At 35.3% G+C, this 15,909-nt stretch overlaps 1 protein-coding gene across 1 annotated transcript in view; it reads right to left on the reverse strand.

Annotated features, from left to right (window-relative positions):
- Positions 1-2,035: 2,035 nt before the first annotated feature.
- LOC142349740 (uncharacterized) overlaps positions 2,036-15,909 on the reverse strand; it is a 30,363-nt gene continuing 16,489 nt past the window's right edge. The window contains exon 4 of the mRNA XM_075401482.1: positions 2,036-2,220. Within this exon, the coding sequence (XP_075257597.1) occupies positions 2,036-2,220 (185 nt within the window). The remainder of the gene's footprint in view (positions 2,221-15,909) is intronic.

Consider the following 15,909-nt stretch of genomic DNA (forward strand, 5'->3'; position numbering starts at 1 on the left):
TATCAAAGTCAAGGGAGAATTTTGCAGCACCCAGTTGGTTTCAGCGGTTTCAAATCTGTCCGGATATTGTGTTTTCGCAGTTAACTTTTGTGAACTGGATTATCCGCTATACTGTACATTACCGGTGCATTACTTGTTGCTCAATTAGTCCTGATAACTACTTGTTCAGCTTTGCTGTATAACAAACTTGTTTCTCTCAGGATAACAAAAAATTCAAATTGAAACATTCATTTTTTTGTTGAGTTTTGGTTAATAACTCAACTTATAATTCGAAATTGCAAAATCCCCTATGTCCAGCTCTGGGGCAGTTAATTTCTATATCCGCTGCGTTAATTTTTTCGGAGAGTTCTTCCCGATTATCAAGCTAACAAAAATAACAATATTGGCTTTTTATGCTTTTCAGTACACTCAGTTGCTCATAACGCAATTATTGAACTATGCTAGGATTCGTTAAAGCCAGTAAAAAAAACTGACTTTAGGCTTTCAACAAAGTTTCTCTTACATAGGAACTTCGTTCCTCAGAAGGAAAGATTGAGAAAATCAAAGTTAATTCGCTTTTCACAAGTCAAAGTCAAGTTAATTCTGTACAATCACCAATATGATCTACAGAAACAAAACACGATAACAAGCAATTTACCGCTCAAAAAAGTGTGATTCAATACGCACTGTATGTTAGTTTAAAAACAAACTTAACGAGTTTCAACTGATTTTTGGTAGTTTTTCAAGCTCTATTTATACCGCCGTACATGTCAAAATTGCTTCTCTGATTGGTTGTAAATCACTTCAGGTTTGATGATTACGTACTAATAATAGTTACTGAATATAATTGTGGAACAAAGTGAACAAATCCATATGGCTTCGATAAATTTAGCTGGTCATTCTATTCTATCTTTACTGCTTGAAATGGCTTTGAAGCGATACTCAATTTGGTTGTTGACTTATTAAGCTCAGCCAGCACAAGGTGATCACTTTTCATAACGAGTAATTACCATCTCAAATCTTCTGATCATGGCTGATTGATACCAAAAAATATAAGTCTTGTTTAAAAAGTCAAGACATTGATACTCTCGGCAAAACGAGGGATGCTTAAACAAGATCGCGTGCAAAGACTTCATACAAAGACTTATACCTTATAGAATATCAATTTTGTTCGAAAAATTGCGAAGATGTTATTTGTTTGAAGTGCATATGTTTAATAATATTCTAATAACAAATTGTTCGTAGTGCCAATACCGAACAATAGTAAAAAAAATACGAAGATTGTAAAAATACAATTGATTACAATGTTCGACACTGCAAAGATGCCATTGAACCTATCTGGTTTGTTTTTGGGGATCTCGCGGAAGAGTTGTCCAATTTTAGCTGTAAAAAAATGGTAAGGTATGAGATATCAGTTCGAATAGAGGTTAACTGTTGAAAAAAAAGATTTTTGAAAACTATTTTTTAAGGATCAAAAAGATTAGTTAATTTGTTGTTTTCTCAAGGATAGATCATATCAACGCCTCAACGAGATATATCAAATCTTGTCTCATTGAGCTTCTGCAATATTTTCGGCAAAATGCATTTGAATGGCTTCAGAGTCAATTTGCCTTAGAAAAATGTCCGAAAATGTTTAAAGAAGTTTATCATCAGTCGTCTTCAAGAGCTCTGGTAAACTTTAACACTACACCCAAATATTAACAAGCGCGGTTGTACAAAACGACTGCCCGGGTCTTACAACAAATTCCACCCATTTTGTTGTAAGAGTGGGGAAGAGGTAGATTGATGTAAGAGTGAGGGGGTAATTTATCTTTTACCCCCTCACTCGTACATCATTTTAATCCCCTCGACAGGCCATTGAATCCCAAAGAGATTTAGGAGCTTTGAGCTGCATTTCCTTAAAGAATCCTCCCCTTGCAGCCCCACTCTTACATCTTTTTGGGCGAAAAAAATCGACCCGGGTGTTTTAATTTAAAAGAGGCCTTGCAAAAACCCCAAAAGAGTGTAGAGCTTCATAGAAATTTTTTTCTTTTATTTTTTCAGATTAGTCCTAGAATCATAAGGTCGAGGTCTCCACCAGGGCTGCGTTCTGGCTTCCAATTCCACCTTCGCTACTACTGGCACCTCCACCTCCACTCTCAGGTCCACATCTTTGCACGACTCCACCTGTATGTTTGTCTGAGTCAGATGTGGAAGCGATAGAGGTGGATTGCTGTTCCAGCTGCTTGCTGGCAATCGAAACTAGAGCAACAAAAAACAGTCAGTCCAGTGTCTGATCAACTAATATTTGGTCGATGGATAACATAGCTGTAAAATTATACAGCCGCCCACCATTACAGCGGACCCGGGATCTTTTCCGTTTTTGGGATCTTCTCCGTTTGTGAACCCCCCCCCCCCCCGTAACGCTATGTACTCCCAGTTACAGAGCACATGTCATTACAGTAAATAATTATGTGAAAATATGGCACGTGCGTCTAGGGTTGCAAATAATATGAACCCACTAGGCTGGGGGCACAAATGGAAAAGATAGATTTTGTAAATTAGAGTGGTGGTGAAAAGTGTTTCAATAGGGTGAAAACAAAATCACTCGTTTCACTGTGCGAGCAGTGAGTGAGCGAGTTGTTGTAAAGATTGCCATAAACATGGCGGTGAAACTTTATTTTCACACTATTTTAAGTTTGGTGTTCAAATTTCTCTTACACAGAGATGTTGGCTCTGTCAATAGGCAACGAAAAAAGCATTCTGATCAGAGAAGCATCTAAAGTATGATGGCTCTGATCAGAACCAAAGGGGTCCAGCTGAAAAAAGTTATATACACAGTTATATACACAGTAAGAGAAGTTTTTTAGTTTATAAAAAAATGAGTTTGAGAAGTTCTTGTTAGGACCTAAAGTTCTATATAACTGCAGTAGAAGAGTTCCTCTGCCTCAGATGCACTCAGCCATTTCAAGTACCATGGAGGCCTTCTGTTGGCTGAAATTGACGTATACAAACGCTAGTGGATCGTTTTATTGGCTACCCTCGTGGAAATTGGTTAAAATGAGTGTGATAGTTTCTTCAGGTAAGTATAATGAATAAAAACAGAAAGACAATATAAATGAAATGGGAAAACTTTAAATGCTCGATGGGCGTGGGTGGGACTCGCACCCACGCGTGTTGATGTTCTGTTCCTTTGAGGTAATAGTTCACTGCACTAAGTTGACTTATGTTTCTCCAGGCTTTTCGATCCAAAGCTTCGTTCTTTCAATGTTTAAGTCGTTGCGAATTTAAAACGGAGATCGACAAACTGTTTTGAACTGTTTCGAACCGAAGCTCCCAGTTGTGCTGTTTTATTAGCGGTCCGCGCTAAGTGTCTTGTATGATGTTTCAAAAATTCAGTTTTCATTCAAATATGTTACTGTCCGCTTGAGTCAATTATAGCTAGGACTTAGATCGGTGGCCCTGATTTCAAATAGTCCTGCTTCGATGTCAAAAAAAAGATTGACGTGAGAAAAAACAACGGTTATGATTGATGAAGAGATGGAGAAAAAGAGTAAACAAAAACGTTGTTTCTGACTTAAAAAAGCATTATTATAAAAGTGACAGAATTAGGAAATTAATAAAAAAAAGTGCTACGCTAACCTAAACAATAAAACCACTGAAACCAAACCATGCGCAGCACAAGAGTGAATTTTTTGTTTAATCTCAAAGACGTTTTCTTTTGAAATCAGTGGAGTGTTGAAGAAAATAGTAAAATACTCATCAACAAAGAAGAAATGAGAGGCTTCGAAAGAAGGCGTAAATGTTGGTGAATAACTACGCATAGAGATATTGATGACAGCCTGTGATCTGTTCAGCCCCGAATTGACTGGGCGAGCGGCTGGCCGAACAGATGAAGACAATTGAATGAGATGGACAGAGAAGGACAAAGACAGAATTGTATTCGCCCCCAAATTGACTAGGCAAGCGGCTGGCCGAATACATTTAACACGTCTGATTTTTCTGTTGTTTTCCATATTGTTAATATAGCGGGGAAAAATTATTTATTTTAAGGAAAGTTGGAGGCAACTGAGCTGGACTCGAACCGGGGTCGGAGAAAAGAAATCTTCTTTCTATCGTTAATAATCCACGCTTTGTTGACAACTGCGCCACATGCCTCTTCTTCAAGACGTTAGAAGTTTGATGCAGTTCATTGGATGGAGGAAACGCCTCAAGAAAATAAATGTAAAGTTGCTGGAGTTGGAATCGAACCGTAGTTGTGCTTACTTTATTGAACCTTTTTCGACAGCTACTTTTGGTTATCCGACTGCCAGTTTTTCATTTGCACTATCAGTCAATCTGTTTTCATGTTTGCTGTTATACTTTTTTTTCCTGTTTCCTTAGTTTTCCTTTCTCAGTTTTTGCTTTTCTTCTGTCATTGAGCCCATTTCTGTTGTTTGAAAGATGAAGTTCTTTGATATTGAATTTCCGGGATTAAACTGGGATTGATCCTCCTTCTGTTTAGTTGATCACTATTCTCAGCAGTCATCTTAGCCACTAGTCTAATGTGTATGCAGCTAGAAGATTTAGTAATTTAGATGATCAAGAGTGCTTTTGCAAGAATTGAGTGCACTGTCGTTTCCTCTATATCAGCTCCGATACAGACAGTATGCTGTGTTTGATTGCCCTTTGAATATACCCGTCAGCCAGTTTAATCTGCATTTCCCTGGCTGACTTCAAGTTTGCCTCTTCGTGGAGTTTTTGAGTCTGGTACCATCTTGGTTTTCGGAAGCAAATTCGAAGGGATCGGTTTTGAACGTTTTGTATTTTATTGACAAGCGCATGGGATTGATCCAGCCAGCAAGAATTTGAGCACAGAAATAGTGGTCTGATCCAAGGTTTGTAAACCAAAATTAGGCTTTCTTCGTTAACGTTTAGGTTACTAAACTTCCAGAGTTGAAATAGCCTGCTGTTCGCTCTTCGTATTGAATCTTTGCTTTGCAATGTTCATTCCACTTGAGGTGTGGAGTAAGAATTATACCCAACAATTTTATCGATTGTGTCTTCTGAATGGATATCCCTTTTATAATGAGCTCTAGAGAAGATTCTTTCTTTGAGGTGTTTTCAAAGATCGGGCAATGAGTTTTATTTGGTTTAGTTTTGATTTTCAATGAGTCGCACCAATTGATTAGACTATTCAGTGATGATTGGAGACATTTTTGGATTAATTTGGGGGATCGTGACCTATAGTAGAGGGCAAAGTTGTCAGCGAACTGTGAGATCTGGGTTCTTATTTTTGGCAAACTACTGACGAAAATGAGAAAAAGAATGGGAGCAATTACGCTCCCCTGAAGTACTCCAGCTGTTGGGCCGAAACTATAACTGACTGTGCAGTTTATCTTCACAAACACATTCCTTTGCGATAAGAATGAATTTATCCACCTTATGGCTGAATTGTTTAGCCCTATCGAGTTTAATTTGTGCACGAGTCCTAGGCGCTATACAGCATCGAACGCTTTTTCGATATCCAACCATACGAAACCAAACATTTCTGACCTTTGAAGGGCTTCACTGACGTGCTGATTGAGTTTAATGAGGTTGTCTGTGGTGCAGCGGTGTTTCTGTAAGCACTCTGAGTCTCGCCGCATATATTTTATCTTTCAAAATATTCTATAACGATATTTTTCACAACCGTTTCACATATTTTGGCTATGCAATTTGTAAGACTAATGGGTCGGTAGTTTTCAGCCTTCGATTGGTCTTTGTTTTGTTTTGGTATCATTTTATCTGGGACTCTTTCCAGTTAACTGGAACGAACGAGTTGTTTATCGAGCTAGATATGAGGAGACAGGCAACGGCTTTAACATTCTTGGGTAGTTCATCAAGGATTTTGTAGCAGATTTTGTCCAGCCCAGGGCATGTTTTCTCGTCTCTTTCAAGATTTCATCAATTTTTTTGTTGTAACCACAATGTCAAGTAGTTCATTATCTTCATTTGTATTTATTATTGCTTCTGTTTCTTTTTCAATTTTGTCGCAGAGTTCAAAAATTATTGATGAATCCGTTTCGTGATTTCTCATTGTGTCCTTTAGCAGCTGTTTGAACATTTCACTTTTCTCCTTGTCGATGACCGCCACGCAACTTTTTTAGAATAATTTTGGGTATTCTGCTGTTTTTTGTTTGGGCGCGTTTTTATTAGTTAGTTCTTTTATTGCTTTCCAGAAGCCTTTGCTACCCTTATCACAAGCCTTTGCTCTTTTTCTGTTTTCTGATCGCATCACTGATCGTTTAATTTCTTTCTGTAGGTAATTTATCTCCGTTCCTAAAGAGATAAAGTGATCGCCAACGGCTATTTTGAGCACTCTTCGCCTTTTTTCCTCATTTTTAGCAATTTTTGCGTCTCAACGCTGTAGGGGAACTCTTCATTTTTTTGGATACTTCACAGGCCAGAGATTTGATGATCTGTGTAATTTTCTTGCATGTTCTCTAAACTTTGTGTAGTTGATTTTTGTTTTTAGTTGAAAAACTTCACCTTTTTTCAGTTCAAGGGTCGTAATTGTAACTTTGTGATCGCTGCCTAAATCTCCTGATACTTTAAAGTCGTTAAAATGCGCAAAAAGTGAATTATCGCAAAAGTGTCGTTCTAAAATATTTTTGCATTTTCAGTCAAACGACTGATTGGTGTGATAACCGCTGTTCAGCAATTTAAAAGTGCCCTCGTTAATAATATTTAGTAGCTGCTCCCCATTTTCAAAATTGCAGGATCAGTTTAGTTCACGATGGGGAGCTTTGAAGTCGCCACACACGAAGACTTTTTTTTTCAACTTTCCTGAAAATGTTTTATCGGTCGAAAGCGGCCTTCCAGGGAAATTGTAAGCAGTTATCATCCAAAAATTATCGAAAGAGGGCAACTTAAGGCAAATTTTAAGTGTTTATAGTGTTCTTCCATTGCTATCAGTTTCTTTTTCTACTGGTTCTATTTGCTTGATAACAATGCTGTTCTACACTAAGACAGCAGAGCCATGATGACCGTTGCTGAAGGTTTCCGCTGCAACGATGTAAATGTCGAGGGAGGTTGTTTTTTTCCAGTTCTTAACTTCATTCAAACAAATTACATCTACTTCTTCTTCTGTTGAAAACAAAATCAGATCACTTGTTTCGTTGTTCAGGCCACGACAGTTCCCTTGCAAAATTTTGAGCTTATCCATTTTGCGAAATGTTTTGGCTGTTTGGTAAATTGTTTGTTTGAATTGAAATAAAAGGAGCTGTGTTTGCGCTTTTTATGCTGTCATGTATTCTCTGACCATCAATGTTTTGATTGCAGATACGTGAGGCGCTGTTAGAGACAATATTTATTATGTCGCTGTTTCTTGCTCAAAACATCAGCAACTAGAACAGCATCTTTTTCAATTGATGGCGTTACACCAGTCTTTGCTTGAGAATTCAGTTTATTAGCTACGGCTGAGAATTTGTTCTCATTTATCTTTTTTGAGGCCTCTGCTAACTAATGCTGATATGCTGGACAGCCTCGATAAACTGTCGCATGAGCACCGCCACAGTTTGAGCATTTGGCACTATAATCTTGCGAGCAGCGAAGATATCGAATTGCATTAGTGCAATCATTTGCTGAGTGGCCAAATTTTTGACATTTGAAACATTGCATAACATGTGGTAGTTCTCGGATTGCTTCACTACGGTATAGCTGCCAGCCTATCTTGACGCCATGTTGACGAGCTGCGTTGCCTATCTTGACGCCGAGCTGCGTTGACTTGATTGTTTGATTCCGTAATCACGCGTAGTAATTTTTTTGGTTGGCCCGTTGCTCGACTTGTTATTAGTGAAACTTTGGTGACGTTCATTGCGTTGTTAGTTAAAAGTTATTCTATTACCTCATCTTCGGTAATGCTGTGATGAACGTTTACAATGACGAAACTTGGTTTAGTTTTAGGCTTAGGAAGTGTATTCCTGGCATTCAATTTGGCATTTGGAAAGGCCTGATTTACGTTTAGTGACAGCATCAAGCATTCTCTTGAATTGAGGTCCTCTGGCTGAATAAAGAAGTCGGTATTGTTCTTCAGTTCTCTTATTTGCATAATTTTGACGGCTGGAAGCCTTGACCTGATTGCTTTTGCAAACTGAATGTGTGATGGTCTAAGATCAATTGAAACAATCATCGGTCTTACATTGTTGATTGGAGTTGGCACTTTTCTGAAACGTTTTCTTTTATTCCTTAATTCAGTAAAACTGCTTTCATCTTGTGTTGATTCTTCGGCTGTCTTTCTAGCCTCAGATAAAAGTCTGTCAATTTGGCTCATGTTGAGAATCAGCCTCAATGAGGCTCTGAGTTAAAAGAGAGAGCAACTTAAAGGAGCTACTTACAAAGATAAAGCTAAGAAAGAAGGGGATTTAAAAGATCTTTTGAAAAGCGAAATTTAAAAGAAAAAGGTAATTGAAAAAGTTTTTAAATCTTAAGCAACTTTCAGTGAAAAATCTCTTTTTATAAAAGACTCACTCCCAAAGGACGTTCCGGCACAAAGTGGAGTACTTGCTTGTGGCTTTCCTATCACACTTTGAGGCACTGATCCGAAAGTGATATTAAAAGCTTCTTAATCATCATGGACAAATTAAGATAAGAGGAAATTTTGAATAACTACAGACCTCGACGTTTCTTATGAAAAGCTGTCTAAGTTCATCCACTGAGACCGACATATGCACAATTGGTATACTAAAAAAATTTTTCTCAAAAAATTAAGTTTTACTTTCTTTCACTAGCAATACCTTAATTTGGCTTTTCCTTAGATCAATTTAATACTGCAAACAATAATTTTTATGAAATGAGTATATTATAGCAATTTTAAAAAGATTCGTTAATACTGAAAAGCATTCACTGATCCGATTAATTTGAGCACAATTGATCTGATCAGAGAGTATTTCGAGTGCACAATAGTCTGACCAGGAATGATTTTCGAGCGCAAAACAGTCTGATCAGAAGTAATTTAGAAAAAAAGAAACACTTTAATTCTCTTGACTAAAGGAAAACACATTCAAATTACGCAAATCAGAAATTTGTATTACTGTAAATTGTACAGGCAACTTTTATTTATGTTTATAACAGTAAACATACTATTTTGAACCAACAATATTTATTGTAGTTCAAAATTTTGATAATTGATTAGACACCGAAATCCAATAGGGTGGTCTATTGTCTCAAGGTGTGATCCCAGCAAAACAAGTGCTATTGAATTCGAAACTTTGCAATACTGATTGCTTGAGAAATGAGAAAAGTGTTGTCTTAATATGTATTTTTCAATTTTATAAACAATCAATTTACTTTTTAAACTTTTTTTCTGTTCTTTGTTTTTTATTGAGTCTGGTAAACGATTCTAATCCTTGATTGCTTTACAAGTAAAACTGTTTTTAAATTTTTGGCCTTTGAGCTTACAGTTGCAGAAAAGGTTTGATTTTTGGCGTGTTTCTACTATTGACCAAGTAAGAAGCGATTGACCCATTTTTGAGAAAGCAGGTAGATGGCCCGATTTAATTTTCCAAAAAAATAATAATCTTTCAGTTTCAAGGAAAAGTCTAATAGGTAAAATATTATGTCCTAATCTCAATTTTTTTGTTGACTCAAATTTTGGCTGATAAAATGAAGATTTCAAAGCTCAGTTGATTTTTTTTTCTGAAGACACTAAAAGATTTTTCCAAATGGTTGAATGATTACGGCAGAGTAACGAAGGTGAATCAAAATAAGAGCATTCAAGATTAGTTTTCATGATGATCTTGGTAGAAATGATTTTTTATCCAAAAGCCATTTTTTACAACAACAATTTGACCACGCACTGGAATCTTAATTTAATGTCTATGTGAACACCTAATTGTTTGAGTTTTTGCTTTTCCTCAACGAGAGCGCCATCTGTTTTCAAAATTCTTTCTGATTTTTTCTTACGATTTTGCTAAAATTTTAAACTCAGTTTCGTTTATACTCAGTTGACGTTCTTGAAAAAACTGTTTATTTTCACAGCACATGAGAACTAGTATTTGCTTTTTTCAATAGAATGGCCAGATGTGAAAATAACATTGTCCTCTGCATATTGAATTAGCTCTGTTTGCTGTCTACTTGTTCATGCGTATCTTTGAGATAAATATTGAACAAAAAGAGGTCTTAAAACATTGCCCTGAGGAAAAAATCCTTCACAATCAAAACTGTGTAAAAATATCATTTATTATCACTGGCTGTACTCGATCCGATAGAAAACTACCAATAAATTGCAGTGCAGATTTGTTGAAGCCCATATTATCAGCTTGATGCTTAGTTTTTCAAGGTTATTATAGACAAAAGCTTTAGAGAGATGAAAGAATGCTGCTGTTACAGTTTTGTTTCCATCTGTTTCTTTTCTGATGAACTCTGTTGCGTACATTAATGCATCTTATGTAGATCCTTTTTCTTGAAACTGTATTGATTTCTATTGAAAATGCGATTAAATTTCAGATAATCGTTGATTTGATTTCTCATAAGGGTTTCAATTACTTCTGGGAGAGAGGAAGTAATCGATACTGAGCTGCAATTTTTCGGTTTTTCAAGGTCACCTTTGTTGAAAAACGGTATTATATGGGCTTTTTAGGCATTTGAGAAGTTAAGATTCATTTTGGCAGTTGTTCACAATGTAGGAGGTTTAAATTTACCAAGTAATGTTTCTGCATTACAGCATTCTTTTTCGTTGACAATTCTAAACGAAAGCGCGCAATAGTCTGATCAGGAATGATTCTCGAGCGCATAAGGGTCTGATTAGGAATATTTTTCTTAAAAAAGAAAAACTTTAATTCTGACCAGTATAGGAAAACACATTCAAATTACGCAAATCAGAACTGTATATTACCGTAATTTATACATGGAACAAATATTTATGTTTATGAAGGTCAATTTAAAATTTTGAACCAACAATATTTTTGTAATACAAAATTTTAATAACAGATTCGACCCAAAAATCTAATAGGGTGATCTATTGTTTCAAGGTTTGATCCCAGCAAAACAAGTGCTATTGATTTCAAAACTATGCCAAGACGGATTAGTTAATGAGTAAATAACCGGAAAAAGTGTGGTCTTATTTTGTGTTTTTCAAAATGATAAACAATCAATTTTTTTTGTAAAATTTGGTTTCTGTTCTCTGTTTTTTATTGAGTCTGGTAAACCATTCCAATCCTTGATTGTTTTACAAGTAAAACAGTTTTGAAATTTTTGGCCTTTGAGCTTACAGTTGCAGAAAAGATTTTCTTTTCGTCGTTATTGTACTATTGACCAAGTAGGAAGAAATTCACCCAGCTTTGGGAGGAAAAGAGGTAGCTCATCCGATTTAATTTTTCAAATCATAATAATCTATTGGTTCCAATTAAAAATTTTAATGTTAAAATGTTATGTTATAATCTCAATTCTTTGGTTGATTCAAAGTTCGGCTGATAAAAAGAAGTTTCCAAAGCCCAGTTGATTTGTTTTTCAAAAGGCACTGAAAAATTTTTCCAATCAGTTGAATGACTAAGGCAGTGTAACGAAGAAGGATGAAAACAAGAGCATTCAATATTAATTTCAATTAAGATCTTGGTAAAGATAATGTTTATTCCAAACGCCATTTTATTCAACAAAAATTTGACTACGCAGTGGAATGTTAATCTAATGTCTTTATGAACATCTAAGTACTTGATTTTTTGTTTTTCCTCAACCAGAGCGCCATTTGTTTTTCGAAATTCTTTCTGATTTTTTCTTACGATTTTGCTAAAAATTTTAAACTCAGTTTCGTTTAAACTCAGTTGATGTTCTTGAAATAATTGGTTATTCTCATAGCACACGAGAGCCGGTATTTGCTTTTTTCAATAGAATGGCCAGATGTGAAAATAACATTGTCCTCTGCATATTCATTAGCTCTTTTTTTGTTGTCTACTTGTTCATGGATATCATTGACATAAAGTTTGGTCAACAAAAGGTCTTAAAACAGTGCCCTGAGAAACAAAACTTTCAAAATTCAAACTGTCTAATAAAATAACATTTAATACCACTGGCTGTACTTGATCCAATAAAAAACTACCAATAATTATCAGTGCAGATATGTTAAAGCCCAGATTATCAAGCTTGATGTTTATTGTTTCATCGTTAATTGAGACATAATCTTTGGAGATCAAGGATTGGTACTGTTACAAATTTGTTTCCTTCTGTTTTTTTCTGATGAACTCTGTTGCGTACTTTATTGAATCTAATGTCGATCGTTTTCGTTTTTTTAAATATTTTCATTTCTATTGAAAATGCGACTAACTTTCAATTAACCATTGATTTGATTTTCCATAAGGGTTTCAATTACTTCGGAGAGAGAGAGAGAGAGGAAGTAATTGATACTGGTCTGCAATTATTCGGTTTTTCAAGGTCACCTTTATTGAAAAACGGTATTATATGGGCTATTTTAGGCATTCGGGAAAGTTAGATTCCTTTATCAGTTGTTCACAAGTTAGCTTAGATAATGAGTAACAATATCACTCGCATCTTTAAGAGCCCATTTGTGAATAGGAGATAAAACGAGAGGTTTATTTTTACCAAGTGATTTATTGCATCAAAGCATTCTTTGTCGGTGACAAATCTAAACGAAAACGGTCTTCAAGTATAGCGTATTTGCTTTGGAAGAAAGTTCACCTTGTATTAGAAACCTCTAGTTCAAAAGTTTGGAAAGTTTTGTAGGGTCTTCGACATAATCGTTGAATACAATTTTTCAGCATGTTTTGTTCGGCTGTGTTTTTTTTCGAGTTTCTGATCTCGTTACAAAGCAACCATTCTTTCCTGTCGCTTTCAGTGGCTTCTTTTAACTTTTGATAAGTTTGAAGAATTTGAATTTTCTTAACAAAATAGAAAAATATTTGAGTTTCTGACCGTTCTTGAAATTAATCTTCAGCTGTGCTGTGGTATTAGATATCCACTATTCTGATAGAAAAAATATGTTTTTCTCATTTTTTATAAAACAATTTTTTATCGGAGCGTGTTTATCTTGTGCTTGAACAATTGCATTAGTAAAGCGATCAAACCTTTCATCAAAATCGGAAGTTTGATATAATTTATCTCAATTTCATGAATAAAAAGTTTGTCTAAACTGTTCTGCCTTATAATCGTTTTCACCTAAGAACGTTTTTATTGGGCTCTGCTGTTTGGTAGTCTTTTTGTATTTTGAAAAAACTAATGTATCAAAATGGTCACTTTTAATAGCATTGTCAAAATCTAGAGTACTGTTCACCATAAAAATGTCTGGAACCATATAATCAATAAGACTTCTGGTAATTTTTTACTGATACGATTTGGAGTTTCTTTGTTCTGAACTTCTAAACTATAGGATGTTAAAATGGTCTCTAAACTTTGTTTTTCGACATCTTTAAAATAGCTGATATTATAGTCACCCACTAAAACAGATGACTCGTTTCTTGAAACAACGTTATCAATATTTAAAGCAAGCTCATCCAAAAACTGCATGCTTTGTTGTTTCTTTGGCAGTACGTCAAGTTAAATAGCAGGTTCTGTTTGTGAGATAAATTAAGCCTAATCCAAAAGCTTTCAAATTGTTTAGAGAGTCTGTCTAAATCGTTTCGTAATTTTGGTGATAAAAATTTCGGGGCCACAATCAGTTATTACTTTCCTATCGTATCTAAAGCAGCAGAATTTTTCTTTGTTAGGGTTGCACAACTGTTGCAAATCATGGTTGCATAACTGTTGCACAACATGGTCAATTTCAGTGAACAAAGTTTCGCTAAAGCAGTAAATACAATTACGACCTAAATCATTATTACGACCCAAGTCATTATTACGACCCAAGTCGTTATTACAACTCAAGTCAGACCAGTGGAAAAATTGGTCTTGGGTGGTCTAATCAGAAGTTATTTTGTTCTGGCAGGGTCTGATCAGAGGTCACCTCCGGATAGCACCTCAACCGGGTAGTTCACTCAACAGAAAACCCTGCAGGGTATCCTACCAATGACTGTAGGAACTGAAATGATTCTTTTGGAGCACTTTTACAAAACGCAACTTCAGCAATTTTTACAGGGCTTAAATTTTTAGGTGGAACTCTAAGCTAAATTTTCCAATCTATTTTCCAATCTATTTATATTAAAAAAATTGGAAACCAGCATTAAAAGTTTGTAGAATTACGAGAAAAGGATAGTACAAACAACTTTCGATCAAATATTATTGTGTACGCATCAAGTGGCCTATTTCTCGTGTAAATATACAATGGACTCATGTTGCAAGAATAGAGCCGTAAGCGTGTATGGAAATTAGTTACAGTTAAAAAATATAGTTGAAATCTGCCTCAAAATTGATTATGTATTCAACTATGTTCTCCGACGCATGTTATAGGCGCGAGTGTGACAACCAATGACAATTCTTCATAACTAAATTCCGCGCCATAAATGAATACTTCCCGCGCGTTATTTTTTTCACCGTTTTTCACCGAAGCATCTTATAGCTAATATATAGCCAATTAGCTCCAAGTTTAAGAAAGCATAATTACGATTATTTTTCGAAATGTCCTTCTCGATTCTAATTGTGGATTAGGAAGAGGTTTATCAGTTTGGCAATTATCCACAACTGCTCAAAAGCACAATTGGTGTCCAATAACGACTTATAATTTTTGGTGTCCCGTTTTTTCACCCCTATTTATTTAACCCCCTGTCATTTAACCCCGATTCATTCACCCCTCTATCATTTAACCCCTCTATCATTTAACCTCTCCATCATTTCACCCCGATTTTAATCTTTTGTAAATTTAAATTAGCAATATAATCATTCGGCCATGCCTCGCGGGCCATAGTCATGCCTTAGCGGCCCGTGGGACTTGATATGAAACTATCACAACAGAAAATGGGATTAATTTATATATTTAATTATGACAAAATATGCCTATAATGTCGACTGCTAATTGGCGGGATGAAAGATACAGGGGTTAAATGATAGAGGGGTTAAAAGATACGGGGTTAAAATATGCGGGGTTAAATGAATCGGGGTGAAAAGAAGTAGAACCTAATTTTTGGGCCATAAAGTTTCAGATTAATTACATCCTCAAAAAGGTAGTGTTGGATTGCGTTTATCCATAAATATTAGCTCGCAAATTAACAAGCTAGAATACTAAGCCTTTTAACAATGTGCAATTAACTTACTTCCACTTCTTGGTAACTCTAACCGATAGTAGAAAATGATTAGGATAAATTGGAAATGGTGGCGAAATTGTGTCTCTCGTTTACAGAGAACGAGAATTATATTGAAATTTGTCTTTTCAAACATTAGCCACTTAGTGATATCATTTTTCAACGAGCTTTGTTTTTTTTTCACACGCCTAGTTCTTAACTATCGGTCTAGTGCAATAATTGCACCGAAGATTAGCGGTAATTCGTATTGATTGGCGGTGAATTTTTTCTGTCCGGTATTGTTGGTAGCGGTGGAATTTAATAATTTAGTTCCTTTCACTTCTTAAACGTTTAATAAACTCTTCAAAGCTACCAAAAAAGCGGAGATAAAAAGTTACCGATTTAAAAAAACAAATTCTACACAAGTAAACTGCTAAAAAATTGCGCTAAAGTTGTAAATAATTTTTCGGGTAATGTAAAAAGGTGGTAAATAATTTTTCGGGTTTCCAATTTTAGAGAAAAAGGAAAATTTTATCGCTCAAAACCGCAATCAGAGTTCATTCGTCACACTCAGCGATAGTATCAGCTTTTGAAAATTATTAGGGTTAAAAACATAATCATAATCCTAAACAATTGTTCATCTGATTTTGTTCTTTGATATGATGCAATTACCTTTTGGAGAAGCTAGAAATACAATTACTTCTGCGTCTGGAAAAATTTGAATAGAAATTAATTCGAACGGAGATAGATGTATTGAAAAAGTTTTAGTTTTTGTTTTTTGTTTATCTGTCGGTTCTTGTTAATGATTTTTGTTTTGAATCGGCTTTTT

The sequence above is a fragment of the Convolutriloba macropyga genome, chromosome 11 (assembly GCF_964194025.1).
Source record: "Convolutriloba macropyga chromosome 11, txConMacr16.3, whole genome shotgun sequence".
NCBI classification, from domain to species: Eukaryota; Metazoa; Xenacoelomorpha; order Acoela; family Convolutidae; genus Convolutriloba; species Convolutriloba macropyga.